The sequence below is a fragment of the Colletotrichum higginsianum genome, chromosome 6, assembly GCF_001672515.1.
Source record: "Colletotrichum higginsianum IMI 349063 chromosome 6, whole genome shotgun sequence".
Lineage (NCBI taxonomy): Eukaryota > Fungi > Ascomycota > Sordariomycetes > Glomerellales > Glomerellaceae > Colletotrichum > Colletotrichum higginsianum.
The window spans coordinates 2,900,757-2,923,103 of NC_030959.1; the positions used below are offsets into that span (position 1 = coordinate 2,900,757).

At 56.6% G+C, this 22,347-nt stretch overlaps 4 protein-coding genes across 4 annotated transcripts; 1 reads left to right on the forward strand and 3 right to left on the reverse strand.

Annotated features, from left to right (window-relative positions):
- Nucleotides 1-3,964: 3,964 nt before the first annotated feature.
- On the reverse strand, nt 3,965-5,353 carry CH63R_09261 (Pectate lyase; the record flags this gene model as incomplete). The annotated part of the gene is made up of 3 exons (XM_018304235.1): nt 3,965-4,536; nt 4,623-5,161; nt 5,271-5,353. The coding sequence occupies 3 exons, from the start codon at nt 5,351-5,353 to the stop codon at nt 3,965-3,967; spliced, it is 1,194 nt and encodes a 397-aa protein (XP_018156258.1).
- Nucleotides 5,354-7,124: 1,771 nt separating this feature from the next.
- CH63R_09262 (FAD binding domain-containing protein) lies at nt 7,125-8,827 on the reverse strand (the record flags this gene model as incomplete). Its single annotated transcript, XM_018304236.1, has 2 exons — nt 7,125-8,286; nt 8,358-8,827. 2 exons carry the CDS (start codon nt 8,825-8,827, stop codon nt 7,125-7,127), a joined length of 1,632 nt encoding a protein of 543 aa, XP_018156259.1.
- Nucleotides 8,828-11,829: 3,002 nt separating this feature from the next.
- On the forward strand, nt 11,830-13,555 carry CH63R_09263 (Cytidylyltransferase; the record flags this gene model as incomplete). Its single annotated transcript, XM_018304237.1, has 4 exons — nt 11,830-12,383; nt 12,474-12,824; nt 12,920-13,322; nt 13,418-13,555. 4 exons carry the CDS (start codon nt 11,830-11,832, stop codon nt 13,553-13,555), a joined length of 1,446 nt encoding a protein of 481 aa, XP_018156260.1.
- Nucleotides 13,556-14,547: 992 nt separating this feature from the next.
- On the reverse strand, nt 14,548-14,775 carry CH63R_09264 (uncharacterized protein; the record flags this gene model as incomplete). The annotated part of the gene is made up of 1 exon (XM_018304238.1): nt 14,548-14,775. One exon carries the CDS (start codon nt 14,773-14,775, stop codon nt 14,548-14,550), a length of 228 nt encoding a protein of 75 aa, XP_018156261.1.
- Between the last annotated feature and the right edge of the window lie 7,572 nt (nt 14,776-22,347).

Sequence of the window (22,347 nt, forward strand, 5' to 3'; positions counted from 1 at the left end):
CACACACGCACGAACAGCCGGCAGTTGAGAGCCATGTTTCTGTTTGTTTTTCTTTGTACATGAGAGCGCGAAAACCCACCATCGCTCTTCTTTTTTGCAGGTTGCAAGCGGGCACACACACACACACACACACACACTCGTACTCAAGCACACAACACACAAAAAGATGAGGGGGACTATTGCGCGGCGTTTGGGGTAAATTGGATGGGAAATCGGGGTGTGAAACTAGTTCTGTTTTTAACTTTTTGGGGGTGATTGTTAGCGAATGAGCCAGCCAGAAACCTGGTGGCGAAGAGAAGACACTCTATTCCTCACAAGAAGATGGATGCGTTTACCAACCTCGGATGTGACTGACCCATTTCAGTCCGAAGATGCCATGTTTCTCGTGTATGAGAGAGGAGCCTTACCAGCCGTCCGTTCTTTGGCCTCGGTCATCCAGCATTGAGGACTCGGAATGCTGCCCCACTCGAATTGACGAGGTGGTTGTCGCAACGACTGACGAATGACGTTGAGTCCTACATCGTTTTTTTCTTCTTTTTTTTGATCCCGGATTCATCCTCATGTCCGGTTAGACTTTATCTCCCTTTCATCCGTTTCCCCACATGCCTCAACCGGCACTTTACATCTCCATGCCCACCGTCCCCGGCGAGGCTTCCCCATTTCACGTGGCAGACAAGGGTCCGTCAATCCATCACCGATGCCCTCCTCGCTCCTCACAAGACGGGTGCCCGGGGGGGGGTCCTTGTATCTGGCTTTGAGCGAGCTTTTCGCCGGGAGGGATACGCTTGGGGGAAGGGGGGGTGGAGGGAGGGGGAGGAAGATTAACAGGGAGACTCCGGACATCTCAAGAGGGCGAGGGTACACGGCAGGGATGGCCCGGAACGTCCGTTTTCCTTCGGCGTTCTGGTTCGGCAGTTCCCTGGCCTTCTGTCCCAGACGGGGCCGAAGGTCGCACACGGAGTCCGCGCGGACCGGGTGACAACCATACAGGTAGGTAGGTAGTGTAGGTCCTGTACGAGGTGTTCGGCGCCCCCACCTCCCCCCCCTCGTACAAGAGCCATCTTGGGGCCTCCGGATGAACCGACGTCGTCCCTATTTCGGATTCGGGGATGAGGTAAGCCATTCTCCACTGGCTTGTTGTGTTACGGACAGATGAAGGCGATCGGTGTATGTGGCGACAGGTATACGCGGCGAGTGGCCGGCCTCTCTCGTCTTCCTCGAGCGATTTTTCCATAGGCGCTGTGATATAGTTATGCTCAATTGTAAACGCGAGGGGATGTGGTTTTCCCTACCGACGCCCCTGATTGGCCCGAGTAGTTCTTTTTGAGTTTGTCGTGTCTTTCCAGTATCTGGAAAATATCGGATTCCTCGCCACGCCCAAACGCTTTCGGGGTCTACATCGTACTTTGAGGGCAGGGTCTCTGTTCCCCGTTTGGTGGTTATCGGAGAAGCCCGGGTTGACTCACGGGTTTTCAATGCTCGTTTCATGTTGGCCCATCAACGTTGGTCCGATCGAGGGGGGGGTCGGGTCGACGGAGACGAACTGAAATGATAGGTTTATGTAGTGTGGTTATGATTCGAATATCATGGGATATGCAGAATCCAGAGGGCAACTGGAAAATGGATCTAAACTGGCGACTAAATTCATTTCTGGCCTTCCGTCCCCTCTAACTGGGGAGAAGGAGACCATCAGATAGACCTCAGGGCCCCTCTGGCAGAGCTCCGAGGGGCCACTATGTGCCACAAATGCTGGGGATGAAGCGACCAGACGCTCAGCGAGACGTGGCTACAGGCACATGCCATCCGCAAAGAATCACTGCAAAAAGACCAGGCTGCAAGTCGTGGCGTTGACTTGGCACGGCCGGCAGAGTTACTGATACCACAACCTTGCGGTCCCTTTTGGCGGGAGGATTGAAGTTGAGAGACTAATGCTGACCCAGAAGGCCGGGCATCATCAAGTGGTGTTTGAGCTTGTTAGCGAGGCGGCCGCTCCTGGTCGGCATAAGAAGGGAAGCATCATGTGTGAATGACTTGTGTGATTGGACTCGGAGTCGATCAACGCCTTGGACGGGCCATGCAAATGGTCTTACTTTACGCCTGATACATATAACCAACGCGTTTTTCTCCTCTGTAAGGCCTTACATTGCTACTGCTGCTACTACTGTGTCACGAGCCCAAACCCTGACGGCACACAAGCTTGCTAGTGACCGTGGACGTGAACAGTGGCTCGCCAGCCTCATCAAAGTGTTGGAAGACAATTTTTGCACCAACACCATGTCTAATCCTAGAAGAATCCGGATCACTCGCATCCCGGGGACCTCTCCCACCACTTCCATCTTCCTTCCAATTATTCCCCATCGAATCATGACCCAATACCGACAGCACAAGAACCAACCCGGTTGATGAAGGACTGCCAGTTCTATCATGCCCGCAGTCTCTTGACCAACGTGCGGCACATGGCCAGCTACGACAGCAGGAGAAGAATAAGGATGAAGAAGACAAGAAGGAGAAGAGGAGATGTCGGAAGGGGGGTAGGCACACATATATGCCCTTCCTGGGTAGCCCCCAATCAGCCAGAGCATGGAGAACAAGGCAAAGGCAAGAATCAGAACGATTTTCCCACGACGAACCGAACAATGCAGCTCTAATGCCATGTCAGGGAGCCGCAATCAACTACGGAAGACGGTGGCAGGGCCAAAAGCATGGCGGAGCAAGAATGGCGCGCCTCGTCAGTCCCCTGACGGCAGGATGGTTTACGGAAGGAACAGTGATCAGTTGGCCGGCTTGCAGATGATGATCTGGAACCCTGCCCATTCGTAATGGTGTAGGCAGGAAGCAGGCAATCAACCGACGGTTAGTCATTCAGGCGTAAGGCCCCCCCCCTCCCAACATATCCTATCTCGATCATGTCCCAAACAAGACGTCCAAAGTGTCTGGTATCACGCCCACCAAACAACAATACCAATGCTGTAGGAAGATGGATTGAGCAACGTCTCAGAGGTGGGAAAGCCTAGGAAGGGGGTAAGTTCAGCATGATTGGTGGTACCAGTGATGGGGAGAGAGGAGACCCAGAGACCCAGGCAAGGCGTACGATGCTTGAGGCCATCTCGGCTTTCTACGGGTTTAGTAGGGCATCGGAGAATAAGTGACACCGTACGCTACTGCTAGGGGGAAACAAGCATCTGTTTCAGCCAGGCTGGTTTAGCAGCCAGATAACAACAACAGCGTCAGTTGGGACCCAAAGGTCAAGCGTAACAACAGCTCTTCCCTCCAAATTTTACTGGCTCCCTCCATCCCAACAAAATGACAAAAGACATACAACACCAGGTATTCGCTGGTCGTCACCGACCCAACTACTAATCCGGCCCTCATTGGCTTATCTATGGGAGAGCGGACGGGATCCCGAGTTTTCCAATGGGTATGGTCGTATGTGTCAGTTCCCTCACAGCAAGTGGATTATGAAGGCAATGCAACAGGCCACATCCTCGCCAAATCAGGCCTGCGATCGAGGACCCCAGGACCCACTAGAAATTTCCAGGTACACACACACACATCTCATAGACTACGCCAGTCGTGTCTCTGCGGGACTGAGGGGCCGTATACCGTCTTGAGGCTACATAACTGTCCAGGCAAGGCTTGAAGACAGCAAGTGATACCAAACTGCTCACATTCCACATCACACAGGCGCCCGACTTTCTCCCTACGATGCATGACCATGTCGTGAACCAGACGGAGGTTTCCCGATTTCACAATTGCATTGACGAGCAACTATGCTGTGTGGAAACCCGGGGGTAAGTCCCCGCGGTTACTGATTCAAGAATTCGGTAGAAAGATATACACACGTAAAAGTATACACGAAAAACCACCATCTTCGCATGCCTTCCGCGGCCGTCTAGGCCTGGAAGGCTCACCGACATCCCTCCTATGATACCCCTCAGATGATCGCGACCGGGGACTGGAAAATCTAGCAGGTCTCGGACAGGCCCGAGACGGAGCAGAACTCGGCGTCGGGGCCGGAGCCGATCTTCTTCGGCTCGGCGCCCGAGTCGTTGCCCTCGTAGCGGTCGCAGGACTTGCCGGCGTTCTGGCACGTGTCCTTGATGGTGCACGTGTCGCCGTAGTTGGTGTTGATGCCGCACAGCACGCCGCCGTCGACGGCGACGACGTTCTCGATGACGACGTTGCGGGGCCCGCCGTTCTGCTTGCAGTTGCCGCAGTTGCGCACGAGCTTGCCGTAGTCCTCGACGTAGAAGTCGCGGATCGTGACGGTGCCGCGGCCGTTGAACTGGACGACCTTGTCCGAGGCCTTGAAGGCGCCGCCGCCGATGATGGTCGAGCTGCCCGAGTCCTGCTTGAGGGTGATGGCGTCCTCGCAGACGTCCGAGTGCCAGACGTTGATCAGGGTGCAGGTGCCCTTGCAGTGGACGCCCTCGGCCTGGCCGGGGCCGATGATGACGTTGGAGAGGGTAGCGCCGTCCTCAAGAACGAACATGGCGTCCTTCTCGCCGGTCTCGGACTGGTCCTTGCAAACCGCGGCTGTTGAGAAGAAGGCATCAGCAACCTCTTGCTTCTCAAGAAACATTGCTTCGGGGGGGGGGGGGGCTGAGGCTTGAGGGACTTACGGGATCGGTCGTAGAGCTTCATGCCACCGTCGAAGTCGCCAGTGACGGCAATGGGCTCGTCCGTGGCGACGGCGCCTGAGGACTGCGGCAGGGTCTTGGTCACGCCGGAGGGAACGGCGATGACGGTCGTGGGGCCCTGTGTGGCGGTGACGAGGGTGGTGGCCGGCGCGGAGGTGGGGACGGGGTCCTCCTCCTCGGCGGCAGACGAAGTCGCGGTGGCGGCAGCGGTCTCGGAGACGACGGGCTCGGTCTCGGCCGCGGAGGTGGTGGCGGGGGCATCGACGACGGGGGTCGAAGAGGGGACGGCGGTGGGCTCAACGGTGGAGATCTGGGGCGCCGAGGGCGTCGCGCCAACATCACAGTCACCCCCGCTGTTGTTGTTGTCGTCGTCGTCGTCGTCGTTGCCACTCACGGGAGGCTCCTCCGCCTCCTCCACGGGTACATCCTCGTCGGCGCCGGTGACGCACTGGCTGTACCAGTCGTTGTAGGAGACGCAACGGGCGCCGGAGACGCAGGTGGTAGGGCCGGTCCAGCCTTGCCTGGTTGCGAGGGGGCCATGTCAGCCATGTTGATCTTGTATTCGATAAAAGGGAACCGGCACTTGAGAAAGGGGGCCCGGAACATATCGTGTAGGGTGGCAATACTTACCCGCCACACTGGCCGTAGAGAGTCGCCTGGGAGACGGCAACGGCGCTCAGCGCCGAGAGGGAGAGAAACACGGAAGTCTTCATGGTGATGCCGGGTTCAAAGGGAACGACGAAAGATGGAATGAACGAATGATACGATACTTTTTATTCTGCAAAGAAAAGAGTGAAGGAACTGAAAGGAAGGACTGTCGAGGAAGCAAATCTCCAAGCTCATCACCCAGGGAGAGAACCGGACCAGAGACACCTTTTTATCTCTCAGCAACGCATCTCCCTCGTCCAACTAACACGAGCATCAAGCCAAGAAGCCCATCAGCATGCCAAGACCGCGAGATTGGCGCGGCTGGATACCTGAACTGGAACTGGAGCCTCACCTGAGAAGGACTCCTATGCACCGCCGCGAGGGAAATCTCTTGCGCTGTGGGCGAGTCGTTTCTTTCCAGTGATATCATGCGGGTACCTGCATGGGGAAGCCCACACACACTTAGACACCATTCACCAAGCGGCCAAGACTAGTTTCTCGTCGGGTGGACTCACTATATCGTATAGGCGAGAGTGAGATAGGTAGCCAAGGCTCTCAAGGTCGCACCGGTGCACAACTTGAGGAAGAACACGGTATTAAAAATTCAATGTTTTGAGTGTCATGCCCAACACACTGAACAGGTTACGAGGTTTTCATAGAAATGCAGTATGATAGAGGTCTCCAAGCCCATAATCATCCCATTAACTAAACTTGCATCCTCTCGACTTGGACAATGAGGGCTGGCTATAAGTCAGGAATAAGGGGGGAGTTTAGGAAAATCCGGGGGCGCCAATTGAGACAGGGTGAAAGAGTATACAAATAGCCCCCCCCCCCCTTGCAGCGAGATTGGGCGATCCGCTTGACGCCGAGCAAATGAAAAAGAAGAGGGGAAGAAAGCGACAAAGGTGCAAAAATGCGTCCAAGAAAAATGCTCATCACCCAAGAAAGAAGGAAACAAACCCCCCCGGGACCGAGGAGACGCTGGACTTGTTTGCGGGCGGTGCGGCGGGCGGCTCAATTTCCCAAAAGCCGTCACCCGCTTCTCGTGTCGAGAAAAGGGGAAAGCGCTCCGTTTCATGCCATGCGCCAAGGCGGCGGCGGTGGGCGAGCGACGGTGGTGGAGGAGAAGGAGGAGGAGGAGGAGGAGGAGCAAGAGGATCCGGAGAAAGGAGGATGGATGGATCTCAGGATTCCCACCAAGGAATAAATTGTGGATGACGGGGTGAGAAGAAAATTTCAAGAACCCCCAAGCATCTCCGTCGTGTTCGTGTGTGTGTTTCTCAGGGGCTCACGACGTCTTGTCTCTGGATATACATGGTAAGTCTGACCTCCCCGTAGATTCGGTGAATCTCGTTCCCAACCCATGGACCTCGAGAAAACACGCGGTGGCGATTCGTTGGGCGCGCGCAACGTCCCTTGGCTTTTTTGGAACCCGACGAATCGGATGGCGAGGCGGAGCTGGATCTCCCGATCCGGGGGGGGGAATGCACAGGTCATCCACACTCCAGCCCGGCGCATGCCCCCGTCCTTCATTTCAACATGCGCCGGACGGTGAGCGCCCCACTCTTTCGGGCATGCGGGTGATCCCGTCCGTTTGCGCAGAGAAGGCCGGTTGTCTCGTGGTGTTAAGAGAGAGAGAGAGAGAGAGAGAGAGACATAGTAACCTGACAAGACGTCTGTCGTCGGACGAAAGCGATCTGGGAGACATGAGAGACATGGGCTTCGGATCATTCTTGGAATACCTAACCACCTGAACAATAATAACATACGCTCGTAAAAATAATAAAACCCCTAAACTTGGATTCGTTCATCTCTTCATCGGGGGGACTCTCTCGCTCAACAGTCTTCTCCCCCGGCCGCCACTAAGCTGTCGAACCGGTTCCCCCTGCCCGTCACAAACCTCATCTCCTCGTTCATCTCGGGATCGTCCAACGAGTCGCCCGTCCGCTCCGGTAGCAGATCCTCGATCGCCCACGCGACCCTCTCGGCACCCGCTCGCGCCCCCGCGAGGTTGGCCGCGCCGGGACCCAACCTGAGAGCAGCCATGCGGCCCGTGACGAACAGCGGGACGTCCTGCGACCACATCAGGTCGTCCGTGATGCACGGTATGCCCCCGTGCCCGTGGATCGGGTGCTCCCTCAGCATCGTCTGCAGGTACGGCAGCTTCGCGTAGTCCGTCTGCACCCCCGTCGCGAAGTAGATGTAGTCCATCCCCGGCATCCCCTCCACCGCCGGCTCCGTCCTGACGTCCCAGACCTTTTTCCCCGCGTCGTAGTGCGCCTCGACGAGCCTCGTGTTGGTGTGCAGCCCGAGCGTCCCGCGCGCCATGTGCTGCTTCAGCCGCTTCTGGTACGGCGGCGTGATGCTGCCGCCGCCCCGCGCGCTCTGGATCTGCTTCAGCCGCTCCTCGTCCGAGTCCGCCGACCAAAAGTATGCCTGCTCGACGTTGCGGAACTTGCCCATCCACGAGAGGTCGATGTCAAACGGCTTCACCTTGCAAGGGCCCCGCATGAGGTGCCAGACTTTAGTCACGCCCCGGCGGATGGCGAGGTCCGAAAGCTGCGCCGACGTGAGGCCGCCGCCCACGACGAGCACGTTTGTCGTCTTGCGCGCGGCCATCTTGGCCTGCACCACCGGGTCCGGGAACGTCTGGATCTGCATGCTGTGGCAGACCTGCGGGGGCGTCGCCGACGAGCAGGCCTCGCTGTTGAGGCCCAGGACGGGCGGGATTGTGGGCGCGTTGGCCGGGCCGACGGCGAGGACGACGGCCCTCGCGTAGTGGATGCCCTTGTTCGTGCGGACCGCGAAGAGCTTCGTGTCCGGGGCCACTTCTTTCATGATGCGGTACTCAATGTCCTCAACCTTCTCGTTCTGGATGAGACCCTCGCGGAGGCCGTAGCGGTCGACGATGCATTCGCAGTGATTGGCAAAGAGGGTCGTGGGTGGTGTGAAGTAGTCCTTTCGGTCTCGCTCGTCTACCTCTACCACGGCATGCTGTCTGGTCACACGTTAGATCGAGGATGACCGGCAGTCCGGCAGTCCGGGGGTGGGGTGGGGTGGGGGATTTACTTTGGGTTTCGCGACTTAAGCCTCGCCTTGCGCAGGTGTTTGCTGATTTCCTTGCCGACACAGGCCCTCAGCTCTTGGAGCTCATGCTCTTGGTTTCGCTCATGGGCCCTGGCGAGCAAGGCATCGCGATCGCTCGGGTCGACGTGAAAGAACATGGGACTGCGGAGGTGAGTGATGTCGAAGGTCTTGAAGAGACGGTTCCAGCGGTTCAGCCACTCGTCCCCCGTGGCGTCCAGCACAAGCGTCGAGTAACGCTGCCCCTGGCTCGGCGTCCTCTTCTCGATGATACTGCCGTTCCTTCTGTTCTTCAGGGGCATACGGCGGCCGTACTTGCGGATCCAGTGATACCGCTGATGCTCCTCGTCCGTGAAGAGGGCCGAGGGCGAGTGCTCGCACAGCCGGGAGGCCACGGCTAGGCCACAAGGACCGGCGCCGATGATGACGACGTCGTGGATGAATTGTTCAGTCATGGCAGGCTATTCAAGAAACATACGAATGAGCACTTCTCGCGGGGTAATGAAGAGCAAGAGGGGTAGGTAGCGAAGCAGGTCGTCTCCTGCGCCGGGAGACGGGGGGGGTTTTGATGCCCATTGTGCCATCTCTCAGTCAACCGAGGGAGTCTGTCATCAGCTGGAACCGTGATACCTTGATGGCCAGCCGTTCGTTGTAGTCAAGGCCAATGAGAGGCGAAGGCGGTTGTGGTGATCCCTGTCTCTGGGTGTTTTTGATAGCCCCGATATGGGTTGAGGACCTTGATGGGCAGATGTATGGGGAAGGATGAGGCAATGACACTTGGGCTTGAATCATTCCAAACAAACTGCCGGGTCTGAAGAAGCCCATGAAAAGGTTGACTGACGAGACTAATGTCTTGGAAAGGAAGTCTCATGCAGTATGCCTGCGTCGCCTCCGATTGTTGATTACTCGGCAACAAGGCGGATATCGTCAATTGAATCGGGCCTGAGACCATAGTGTAATGTGGTGGATAGTCTGGATCAAAGTTAATAATTAAAAGAAAGAGCGCGACAAGGTGCATTACTAGACCGTACCTCAACAGCAAGTGACTTTTGGCGTATCTATCTCTATCTGTCTATGTCTTGACGCGGCAAGTGGCCGGGCTTCGGGCTCCACTCAGGGGACCATGCCGGTGGTTAACCGGAGACCCACCACTTCCGGCATTCGGGTCGTTCGGCCACGCCCCGATTCCCCGCACCCGGACTCCCGCCCCCGGGTCGACGGACTTCACCGGCCGAACCGAACGTTTTCTCTGCGGCTGGCGCGCGGCCGTTCGAGGCTACCCGATCCCATTGCAAACAATCGATTCAGGCATCCGTTACATCCCGGTGGGGACACCGCTTCGAAGTGGGTCGCAACGAGAGGACGCATTGATCGGTCAAATTGATTCGATGGAGCTCGCATTGTTCAAGATTTCCGAAGCTGAGAATGGAAAGTCGAAGAAAGAAAGCAACGAAAAAAAGCCGCAGTTTCGATGCGTTTCGCTCTAGCCCTACAGGTAAGATACCGACCATACTTGCCTACCTAAGGCGAACAGATGCTCAGACAGTGACAACGCCATTACTGGTCACATGACATGACCGTTATCTCCGAAGCCGTATCCGAAGTTCACCCGAGTCCAAGACATCTCCCAGCTGGCAGGCCTGTCAGTCTGTCACTGGCGGCGTCCATCATGGTAGGTCCGAACACGTACCCCCGTCTCTTCCAAGCGATGGCTCCCTTCCTTCCTCCACATGAAAAAAACCCACATCCTCCCCAACAGAAATCTCGTCATCCCTGCCGGGCAGAAATGACCCGCAAAGGGTTTTCGTGCCTTTTGCCGATTGAACCATTGGTCGGACGCTAGGCCAAGCCACGGCCGGGCCTCGAGGGCCTTCGCGACGTAATTGTGCGTGCATTGCTGCATTTGCGCATTGCGCGTGTACGGATACCGCTCAAGCCACAGCAGGATGACGCCACTTCCTTGCACAACGCTGCCAATTACGACATAATTCCTTGTTCGTCCTCTCTCTCTCTCTCTCTCTCGTTCTCACTCTGCTTGCCCTCCCTGCCTGAGCACAAGCACAAGCACGCGCATAGGCACAGGCGCAGGCGTAGGCATAGCACAAGCTTGGTACAGCAATTCGAGCACAAGCTGTGAATTGCCCTCGCCTTCGGGGGGTCGGGGTCTTCATTGCTTCCCCCTTTCAGTCAAGTTGTCCCCCCGGAACCCGAACAATGGGGACTTGAGACAAGGGGGAGGCGCAAACACGGGCCCGGAATTCTCTTGTTTGTCTCTTTGAGCGTTGAAAATAGGAGAGGAAAGGCAAGGTTGCTTGCTGCCACTGCTACTGTGGCATGCTCGCATTGAAATTGGAACCGTGGCCTTTCTTATTTTATTATTATAGTTTTACTTATTTTTATGTATGGGCAAATCTCGATGGACATCATGGCGGCGTTTGTCCACTCGTGACACGCGACTGTGCCTATTTGCTACTAAAGTAAAGCAGGAAGGAGCGTCATCCATGGGTGAAAAGCTCTTGTCTAGGAATCCCTCTCTGTCTGTCTCTCCCGCGGGCACTCAAGCATTCTTTCTACCAACGCCAGCCGTCATTTTCACGCGCGCTTGAAGAGTCTGCAACGCACCTTCGATAGCTCTCTGCAGTCATAAGTCCAGCCTCTTTGGCTTTGGTTCGAACCACAAAGTCCACAACCCGTCATCTACACTGCCAAAACCAGCCTTTAAAGTTTTAACCCGTGGTCCGTCCGGAGTAGACTCTCCCCACCACCACCGCTAGCTGCAGGTCTGGTTCCGTGTCATATGCGTATCTGGTCTGCTCGTCTCCGATCAAGCTTGCAATCTCTCACTCACCCGAGCACTTTCTCACTTCCCTACTGGGCTGGCCTTCCCGTAACCGCTCAAGTGTACGTTTCTATCCTCTTCCACCGCCTGCGTTGGTCTGCAGCAGCTTTGCTTTGCTTCGCTGGCATTGGACACCAAACACAGATCCAACACAGCCCAGCCCTCTTCCCCCCCCCCCTGCACCGTCCCGTCTATCTTCTCGCCCTCTCTCGTCCTCTCTCTCTCTCTCTCCTTCGCTCGCTCTCCAGATCCGTGTCTCGGTCCGTCCATACGCCCACGACATACATCATCATCATCATTACCTCCACCCACCCTTGTTAACATCCTGAACCAAGGCACAACACCCACACACCCCCGAGGGAAAAAAAGAGACGCCAGGTCCTAATCCAAACAACCTACCTCTTGCAAGCCAATTTTCGACTACCCTACCAGCCTACGACATAGTCCGTCGATCTCCTGGGAACGCCTCCAATTCGACCCATAGCCCCCTTCCTTACCTAAGTCGCCAATAGTAACTCCACGTGCGAGCGAGAGGGACTTGGTCAAACGACAATTACCTCCACCGCTAAATAACTACCATCGACCTCCCAGTCCCACGCAACACACATAAACATCACAATGTCCTCCCCCTCAGGTTCCTCAGCAGCAGGCAAGCGGAAACGTACGACGGCGACAACGAACCCTACAAGCATGCCTGACGCCGCCCACACCGCCGACGCCGCCCTCCAGGCCTCGTCGCGCGACGCTTCCGGAGAGGAGGGCGACAGCACCGCCCCGGAATCCGGTCGCCTCGCCGGCCACCGCAAGTCCGACTCCACCTCCGCCGGCCACCCGTCTAAGCGTCAGCGTGCCAACTCGGAGCGCTCCCACGAGACGATGAGCAACACCAACAACCAGACCGCCACTTCTGCCGCCGCGGCGCAAGACCACTCCCTCGATCCGGGCGAGCCCAGCGATACCACCGAGGCCAGCGTCGACATCGCTGAGCGCGTCGGCCGCAAGAACAGTCGCAAGCAGGTCTCGATAAAGGAGGATGAGGACAAGGACGAGGCGATGCCGCCCCCGCCTACGGGCAAGCTCACACACCCTGTGGGCTTCCGGACCAACGACCCTCCTGCCGGCAGGCCCGTTAGGGTATATGCCGACGGAGTCTTTGATCTCTTCCATCTCGGGTACGTCGGCAGCTGTTGTCCTGCACTCTGTCTCCCCTCCTTTTTCCCCGTACAAGTACAATGTGTTAGCTAATCCGTCCCGTCACCCAGTCACATGCGCCAGCTCGAGCAAGCAAAGAAGGCCTTCCCCGACGTGTACCTCATCGTGGGCGTCACGGGCGACGCCGAGACACACAAGCGCAAGGGCCTGACAGTCCTCTCTGGCGCCGAGCGCGCCGAGACGGTCCGCCACTGCAAATGGGTGGACGAGGTCATTGAGAACTGCCCGTGGATCGTCACCCCCGAGTTCCTTGACCAGCACAAGATCGACTACGTTGCCCATGACGACCTGCCGTACGGTGCCGACGAAGGCGACGACATTTACCGCCCCATCAAGGAGGCCGGCAAGTTCCTCGTCACCCAGCGCACCGAGGGCGTCAGCACGACGGGAATCATCACCAAGTATGTTTGATCCCCGGATCTTTCCTGTCCCCCATTCCCCTCCGCTCTGCGGTCCGGAGAACCCCTAATGGCTAACATTCCGCCCACCCAACCAGAATCGTCCGCGACTACGAAAAGTACATTGCCCGGCAGTTCAAGCGTGGCACCTCGCGCCAGGAGCTCAACGTCAGCTGGATCAAGAAGAACGAGCTGGACCTCAAGCGCCACGTCCAGGAACTGCGCGATAATATCCGCACGAACTGGTCCACCACCGGCCAGGAGCTCTCCCGCGAGCTCCGTCAATTCTGGCCTGCATCGCGTCCCCAGTCCCCCGCTCCGGCCGCCCGCACCTCGTACATCCAGAACGGCGACCTCCTTGCCGCCGCCAACGCCAACGCAAGCAAGTCGCGCCTCAGCGTCGAGATCCCCACTACCCCCGGCGGCACGCCCGCCGCGACCCAGTCCAACGATTTCATCACGGGTTACGCCCTTGGCCTCGTCGGCGGTGTTCGTTCATGGGTAAGTTTCTTCAACCTCACTTTTCTTTTCATTTGTCACGTCCGTCACACGTGGGCCATTGGGGCGAGATTTGCTAACCTTTGTTCGCTCCGCAGATGACCAAGAGCAAGAGGAGCGACCAGGACAGCCCGAGCCGCCGCAACAGCGACGACGACTCCGAAAGCGACGGCAAGAGCCCCCGCGGACGCGTCGTCCCGCAACAGTCGGCCGCCGCCACGGCCAGCGCCTCATAATCTGTGGCTCTACAAGTTGGCCGGTTTATCATCACCGTCAAAACCACCTACGGCACGCTGTGTCCAGCGTGCGCGAGCGTGACATTGCCCCCCCCACCTACCTTACCCCTTAACCTAATTACTGCTGTACGGGAATGGAAATCTCACTGTCCATGGGCGAGAGACTGACTGATGGGGGCAAGTGGGAAGAAGATTAAAGACTGAACGGCTATACACATCGGAAAACGAAACATGATGCCAGAAATCGTCTTGGGCTACTGCTGTATTTACTATTGTTATGTTTCTCATCGATGACGGGGTAAGAGGGTCAGAGACAGAGTGACAAAAGGCGTTTTGACTGTTATTTTTTCATCCTTGTTTACCGTTGTTCGTTCCTCCATGGGGGGAGTGAAGTAATCACGAGAAGGAATCGCCCGCCTCACTTCCCCAATAGAGATCCGCCACAATTACATATGTTACCTATCTAGGTATGAAGAGAAGAGAGAGAGAGATGAGAACAGTTTCAAATTGCCAAAGGGGTTCGAATGCAAGTATACCTTTGCGATGTGGACATGTCGTGTTGACGAACGGACGCGCTTGCTGCGCGCCCGCGGTCGAGAGAGCTCTCCCCAATGTCTCCCGCGCAGGGCGGGCCGATGGATGTCGTCTGGAGAGCGGTTTCCCCTGCGGGAGGCTGCGACGCCGTCGGCGAGGTCGAGCTGATGGTACCCGTCTATCACAGGGACACGGCCGAAGAACGACGACGGTCGAGCGGCGAGTAGGTGGGGACGGGCGTCGGAGTGAATAATACCCGTCCGGCAACGGACAACCCCAAAGAACAACAACAACAGCAACAACAACGATCTCTCATCTCTTGACGGCTGGGGGCGCCGCCGGCCACCCGTTGGTTTGTCGAGCGCGGCTTTCCTTTACGGCCGTACCCGCGATAACAATCTCTCCCCCCCTCGGACTCGGGACCTACGTTGGCAAGAGGGGGGGGCATCACCATCGCCTCATCGCATCACAAGGCCGGATAGAGCGAGAACAGGGGACCCCAGGGATAGACCCGGCTCAAAGAAGCCGTCGCGGTCGTTGGCTGCCCCTTGCTTCATCCCGCATCCTTCCCACCCCGCGCCCCACGAGTCCGGCGCAACAGGCAGGAACCGCTCCGTGCTGGCGCCCCCAAAAGCTTTATCTCGATTCCTTCGTTCGCCTTGGTCACGCGGGTCAGATCTCGTCATTGTCGTACCGCGGCCCAATTCTGGTGTTGGAGCCGTCCGTCTGCCTTGACGGGCTCCACTTCCAGGGCCGGACCTGCTTCCATCAAGGAGGGGGGCGTGTGTGCGATGTATGTGTGTTTGTGTGTGGCGCGAAGGAGCTCGACCTTCGAAGAAAGCACAACAAGTCTCGTTGGTGTAGGGTCTCATCGACCTGACCAAAGTCCCACTTGATCCGGTCGGTTTCCTGGCTTCCCTGGGGGTCAGCAACTTGTTTCATGTTGGCATTGGCAACTTCATTCCTCGGCGAGCGGGCTCGTCCAGGCCTCTCGGGCGCGGCGAGAGGCTGATATCTTGCACCGATGGGCCGTGGGGTCGGCTTGACAGAAGACATGAACCCATCGAGGACGGCTGTGGTTTGGTGGCGATGTCTGTAAGAGCTCGCAGCAAACCCCAGAAGACGGTTGCCTGGAGACTAGGCGCATCGGCTCCGCCTGTCGGTACTGTACACTGTACGGCACGGGTTGCAGTCCAGGTCTAGGTCAAGCATCGGGTCTCGCGGGGTGGCGTCGAGTTGAAGAGACTTGGAGGTTGTTGTATGGCTGTTCCAAGGAAGCTATGCGGGTAAAGGTTGGAGGATTCCGGGACCTTGCTTCCCGGGGCGGGGTGGGGTGTATGCGGCCACAACCTGGCCCCTCTCTGTTGGAAGCTGTAGTGACTATCATCTTGGCAACTTGACCGGGTGAGATTAGGCAACACCCGTTGCCATCTCCACCATGTTCGATCATGACAGTGTCATTCCAGGTCATCTCCACTCGAACTCGGGGTTGCCAACTGATTCCAATGGCGAAGAAACGGTACATCACCTTACGGCCGTGGACGATTGAGGCACAGCACTTGCTGCCTTCTCGGGGTCATCCGTCATCGCCCGTTATTTTGGAACACGAGATTCGACGTTGCTACTACCGTTCAGCTCACGGTTTGGGGTCTGAGTCTCGAGGTTGCAGCACGGCTGAGCTAAGACGATCACAAGTTCCTCAAGCGAGGCATGCCGGCCTGGTCGGTCGCTTAGCACATAGGCGAGGCTCGCCGCAGCCCGAATTCAGGTGTGGTACCTGCATATCGAGAGTCATCTGTGATTTAGGAACAGCTATGCAGATGACATGATGTCACAGGTCGTCGGGGGAGTGGTTACTAATGCCCTGGGCGTAAGCGACATCGTGGGGGGGGTTCAATGCCGTCAAGCAGGTGTACACTCAGCCGAAGCTTGAACACGAGGCGCGGCGCATATGTTCGCGCGAGGCAAGGAGAAAACCTGTGCAGAATGCGAGGAGCTGCGCTTCCGGAAAGGGAAACTGCGTGTATGTCTTGGAGCAGGTTGTCGGCTGCGCTAATTTTGGCGCCTGGCGCGTCGCTCGATAAGGATCAACCTTGAGTTCGGGGAGCGTGAATGGTCTCTTGGTCTTGGCCGGTAGTCGAGAAATGGGACCTGCCCGGGGCTGGAGACCGACTTCCTTCTAGTGTAGCCGCCCGTGGTGGGTACTGGGGGCTGAGTCTGACGATTGTGATGGGATGTGCGTGACGGGAAGGCTGAGCCACGAATCCTGCGGGTGGATTGGACTGGACAGGAGTGCGGATATCCAGAGCCGCGTCGCGTGGGTGTTACGGTTACCCCACGCGCAGAGGCGGCTTGAATACTCTGTAACCTGTGTATTCGCACAAACTGCGCTGCCATCCTCAAGTGTTGGGTGGAGTGTACACCAAAAGATCCGTGTCTCTGCAATCTTGGATTGCAGAAATGTCGTCGAAACACGACATATTGGGGTCGTGGTCGTGGTCATAGCCCACCTGCCGGCTGAAGTAAGGCCCCGGTCTATCAACCACCTCGATGCGTCATTGGTGGAAAGTGGTTGACGGGAGTGATCCCACGCCACGCCATGTGCTGAACATGCCCGACATGCTTTAGTTCGCAGGAACCGCGATGAATCCCACACGCCACGGGCCGCTTCCCTGGGATCCAACAAGCAGCTGAGAAGGTTTGACATGATGAACCTGTCAAAGCACCGACCTGGATTCGGCCATTGCCTTGAAATGAATGGCCAGTCCAAAGGCGGACCATGTTCCACCCAGCCATGCCGGGAAGTCAACAACCGATCCAATCGATTACGTGAAGCCGTCGCCGATGACTTGCAGCAAGGCTGTGAGGATGCAGAGCACCATCGATAGCCCGGACTGGTATAATGCGATCAGTGTCAGTGGCTGGCAGTTGCCCGGCTGGTGTCCATCCTGGAGGGGATCTGGCCCTAGGTAATGAGCAGATATCACTACTTACCTACCTAGGGGAACCAAAAAACGTAATTGCCACCAGCGCGGGCAGTGTAAGCATTGCGGAAGGTGGGCCTCCAACTGAGAAGGAGCTGCCTTGGCGTGGTTCGCGGCTCGGGGAGCAGCACTGTGGTAGCTCAGAACTTCAGATGACACTGACATGACCAACTGGTTGGACCCGGCTGCAGACGAGTCTGGGTGGCAGAGACAAGGTACCGACCGGGTTGAATGGCAGTTGCCGACTTATTCTGTAGCTCGCCCGGTCGCCCTTGCGCTGAGTGGCTGGTACTGTGTACAGGGAAGTAGCCATCCCATACCGTTGCACCATGCACTGCCTCTCTTTAGAGCACCCTTCGGTATCTGTGTAAACTCAGCACTTCTTCGCTAAGCAACATTCATCGATTGTCCCTTAACTGCTCGCCGCACGCAGATATGCGTCGCTCAGTCTTTTGTACTGTCTGACTATTCGCTCGGGGGGGCCTGTTCAACCCTTGCAAGCATGAACCCCAACGTCGGGTCTCCACCATGCCGACCCACCACTGCCCTCCCTAAAAGCAGATCGACGAAGTCGAAATCCTCGCCCGGATTTCCGCGCTTGAGAATGGGGGATTTGGTAGCAACCTGATCCCTTCGGTGCTGAATCGCTTCCAAACAGACGGACTAAATGGGACACACCTCGTGTGCCGTCACTACAGCCAATCACGTCACCAAGTGCACCTCCCCACGTTTGCTCTCCGGTCTGGCTTGGGAAACCTAGCGACAAGAATTTACTCCCTGAAGCTAAGACCTTCTCACTGATTTTGGGACTGCCTTTTGTCCTGCAACGGAGTCGAGATTGAATTATAGATGCCTCGTCGAATACAATCACCTAACGTGAGGTTTGAACCGACAGAACCCTTGTCGTACGTATCTGATATCTGGAGTCCGGGTGCATGATGTGAACGATTCTGGGAGACACAACTGGTTGTTCGGGCCGGTCGACACCACCGTGGATCAGTCCGATGCCCTAAAACCGATACTGAGCAAGTGGTGGGCTGCGTAGGAAGGAAGGTCAGTGCGTTTTGTTGGAAATGGCAAGCCGACGCAAGGAGGGAGATTCGGACTTTCGATCAACGATTCGAAGAGACGAGACGGATGCTCTCTTCATTATCTTCAGACCGGGTAGTCATCTGAGTGCAAGTCAAGTATTGCAGATGGAGTGGATGAGGAAGTGGGCAAATCCAAAGGCTGAAAAGATTTGGGTTCATTGCCAGCTTTTTTGACCGTTTCTCCGCAGCAGCCGCGCATTCGGAAAGTCTATTCTGCTTAGCTTGGGGAGGTCACAGCTCAGGCGACGCAGTCAACCCAAAGTCGGGGGCTGACATGTTGCCTATTGACGTACTCCGTAGGGACTGTACGCAAATCCCCATTAAACCCAGGACGTAATGGTATGGGGTTGATTCTTTTCCAAACTGTTTCCCTCCAGGGGCTTTTGCCGAGGTGGGGCGCATAATGTAGCACAGCACTGAAGGTAATTTTCAGTTCCTACCTTCCTAGGCAGCCGTCAATCGATATCGAGATGCAAAATTTTCCCTTGGTCATGGTTGTGGCGCACATCGACTGCTAGATGCGATGTAGTAGTGCACAGCTCGTGGGCCTGGATTGGCATGGCAGACGTCAATCGGTTCTTCTCCGCGTTCGTGCTTGTAGCCTAGACAGGCCAAACAAGACTTGAACAAATGGGGATGCCGCGGCCGTTGACAGCTTGTTGAATTTTTTTTCCCTCATAGGGGGAAGCATGGGTCGACATCCCTGTCTCAATGTCGCCGGTGTGGGTGGGCAGTCAGCCAACAGCATCAGGCTTGGGGGACGACGAGCTAAAAATACCTCGAATGGTCTTTGGGTTAAGCGCCGACCCTTGTCCCCCTTCCCTTACCCTCCCTTCCGTTGCTGGACAATGTCATTATGTCACCCCGTTGTCAAAAGACTGGACGGTGGGCAGCAGGCCATTTCAGGCCGGTGGGGTTCAACTCAATTTGCACTGTCGTCGGCTCGCCATTGGTCCGTTTGGTCAATAACGACCGGTCAAGCACTTTGCATTTGCCTTGGACAAGCTATACACTGTGTTGGTGCCTGATATCAGCCGAGTTCGAGCAGTCGCAGTGCTGATGCCGCACTGCGCTCGCGTCGTGGCGATGCGTTGTGATCGATGGAGGCTCGAGTCGGTGGCCATAGTACGCCGCGTCGCTAGAAGTGCGGTGTAAGAATGGGCTCCATGGCGTCAATGAGCGGTGTCGGGTCAACGCCAGCAAAAAGCCACGCTGGTGTAGCCGTCCAGGTGCAGTGCGGCACAGAAGATGTCGAAGCCGAGGAGTCAAGACTGGTTGGGCTGGTTAGAGTCTATTAGGTACTTGGAGCGAGAGTGAGGCGACGAAGGCAAGGCAATATCATCAACCACCCTGAGATGGTGGAACCTATGCAAGAAGGCGCTCGACTACCTACTGTCTGCCTACCTATCTTAAGGTACCGATGTACGGGGCGGATATTACACAAGGTGCACACGGCTCTACTCCGTTAGGTATTTAAGCACTACTGTGTAGGAAGATCCATTGTTGCTGCCACAGCACGGAGAATCTGCGGCTCGTGTCAAGGTATGTGTGTAGGTAGTGAAGTCGGAATAATGGATCAGAGTAACAACGGCTCGGTCGATCCTTCCTTGACGCGTGTTCGGGAGGCCCCTCTGCCTTCCAACTCTCAAACTCGATCAAGATTTCAATTCCCCAACTGACTGTGCCGGTTGGGGGTTGCGGTACTTTTCTTTGCTAGGAACTTCGGCTCCAAGCCAAGTTTTGTTCGTGTAGCCGGCTGGAGCTGAAGCTGAGCTGGCGCGAACCGAAACCCCCCCCCCCGATCCGCCAAACTTGGTATCGACGATGACCGCAGCCATTGTCAACACTACACAACACTTCCGCTATCCTCAACTGCCAATCTACTTCCCGTCCTACGGATGTCGGCCCATTTCAATGCCTCAGCTCCGAGATATCCATTCCATTCCGGCCGGTCTCTCTCTCATTCCAGCACCAAGACACGAACAATCCGACTCAACTCTGCAGGCAGCATACATCACATATCGATATCTGAAACGGACCCCTTCGATGCAACATGCCCCCCTTCCTCGATACCCGCCCGCGCGCCCTGTCGCCCCGAGACTTAGAGTTTTTAGATAATATATCACTCACTAATCATCATCGGTCGGTCCGGCCCCCAAGACACGGCAGGGCGGATCAGCTCCCTATCTGCCCTGGCTTTGTCTCCCCCCCCCCCCCCCCCCCCCCCCCGAATTTTGATCTGCCCGATATCCGTGGTTCGCTGCAAGGGCAGTCGACTCCGTTGCGCGTGCCGAGGCGCTTCCGGCCGCCTCATGCCATGTGTCCGGGTCCGACCCCAACACTTGCGGGCTTTCCACGGCGCATTGTTTGGCTACCTACCTAGGTAGGCACAGTGTATTCGTGCCAACCTTAGGTACGGAGCAACAGCAACAGCAACTGAAACACTGAAGAACCCCTCTCGCCGAGGTCGTATCTCGCCCTGTCCGTTGTCTATCCCTCTATTGGCGGTGCTGCACTGCTGCCGAGGTACCCGCAGCCTGCCATCGGGGCCCATTCGTCCCTGCAGTCGGCCCAGGCCGTCGGTGTGGCATCATTCCGGAATACTCCACCATCCACGTCCACGTCGAGTCGTCGACCCGACTCTCGCCAAAATGCCATTTTCTCGACGCCTAAGCTACATCACCTTAGTCAGAGGCGTTGTTTAGTGCGGTTCGTCATCAAATGTCATCTGAGATTTTGAGCACCCAGTAGCTAATGCACACCGACTGTCCTTGCTACCACTCCGCCCATCCGCTTCATCCACTGCCAGATGACGGTCTGCCATCGTTTCAGACTGATTGCGACAAACGACACAGCTGGAAACGAGAAACTCGATGACACAAAAATAGGTCGCCAAATCCAGGGCATTTCGTCGCTTTGCACGCCGCGCCAATGAAGCGCCGGCCTGCATCTAAGCCCCATGCCATCCCCGCCGATTCGGGGCTACCCCTGTCGCGACCTCGTCCTTCCCGTGTTTCTCAGCGGGCCGGACACTGCATGGGGGGGTTCTCTTGGTATTCCTGTGGAAAGCGACAGTAACCTGGGCTAACGGCGGCTCGGTCGCTCGCCGTCATCACCTTTAGCGACCGTAGTTGATTCTCTATCCCCACGACCATCGGCGAACCTTCCGATTCCCGTTGGATGTTGGCCGGATCGCTGTTCCGCACCCGCGATGCAGAGTTTTTTTCCCCCTTCACTTTTTGCCAATCTACGGATATCGAACAAGGGACAAGGGCGTCGAAAGTCCATGAATCGTGGACAGCTTGATCAACACCGACCAATTTATTTCATTCAGGATCCTCGGTGCTCGACCAGACTGACATCATGCGCTGCCGTAACAAAAAAGTTCAATGGGCTTACAAGTTCCCTGTGACCGCACGAGCCAGATGCAAAATTCAAAATAGACAGCTACAGCCGGGGTCATAAGCGCGCACACTGTCCATTACGATACAAACCTGCTTATAGCCTAGGGTTACACTCACAAAAGCCTGCGCCGCGTCTGTTACAGTGTACCGCGGTGAGCAAAAGCGACCTTGTCACGCAGTCAGTCGCCGCAATGACCAGCAAAGGGGTGGTTCGCGGTGGCACCTCTCCAGATGGACGGCGGAATGCACGCCTGTGGTGGTTTTGTTGCTGCCTTCACTGCTCTCGTTTAATGCTGCAAAAGTCAAAATCCCAAAAGGGCAAGCCAGTCTAGCAGGGGTTGATGACAGGGCAGACGACTCATGCACGCACAGCAGTGACAATGGTTTACACGGACGGTGGGACTGCGCCTCATTTCGTCTGACATTTTCTCGCAGAATTCTCAATGTGGTCTTTACAGCAATTCATTCCCCCAGAAACGACGCAGCTCACAGCCAGCTGTCATCCCACCTCGGACGCTAGCGGCCGCTAACACTGTGGGAAACGGAATGGCCGCGCTCCATTTGGCGCCGCTCTTTCTCTCGTATCTACCTACGCAGTGACGCCATTACCGCTTGCTATTCCCTGTTGAGACCTCTGGCTCCCTTTCGGAGCGAAATGATGGCCTTGTTTTGCAGTGCAGACCATCACCATCGGCAATGCTCCCACGTCAGCGACCTACAGAGACAATAGAGAGACGAACACAGAAAGGGAGGGAGAGAGAGATCTCCCACAATGGGGT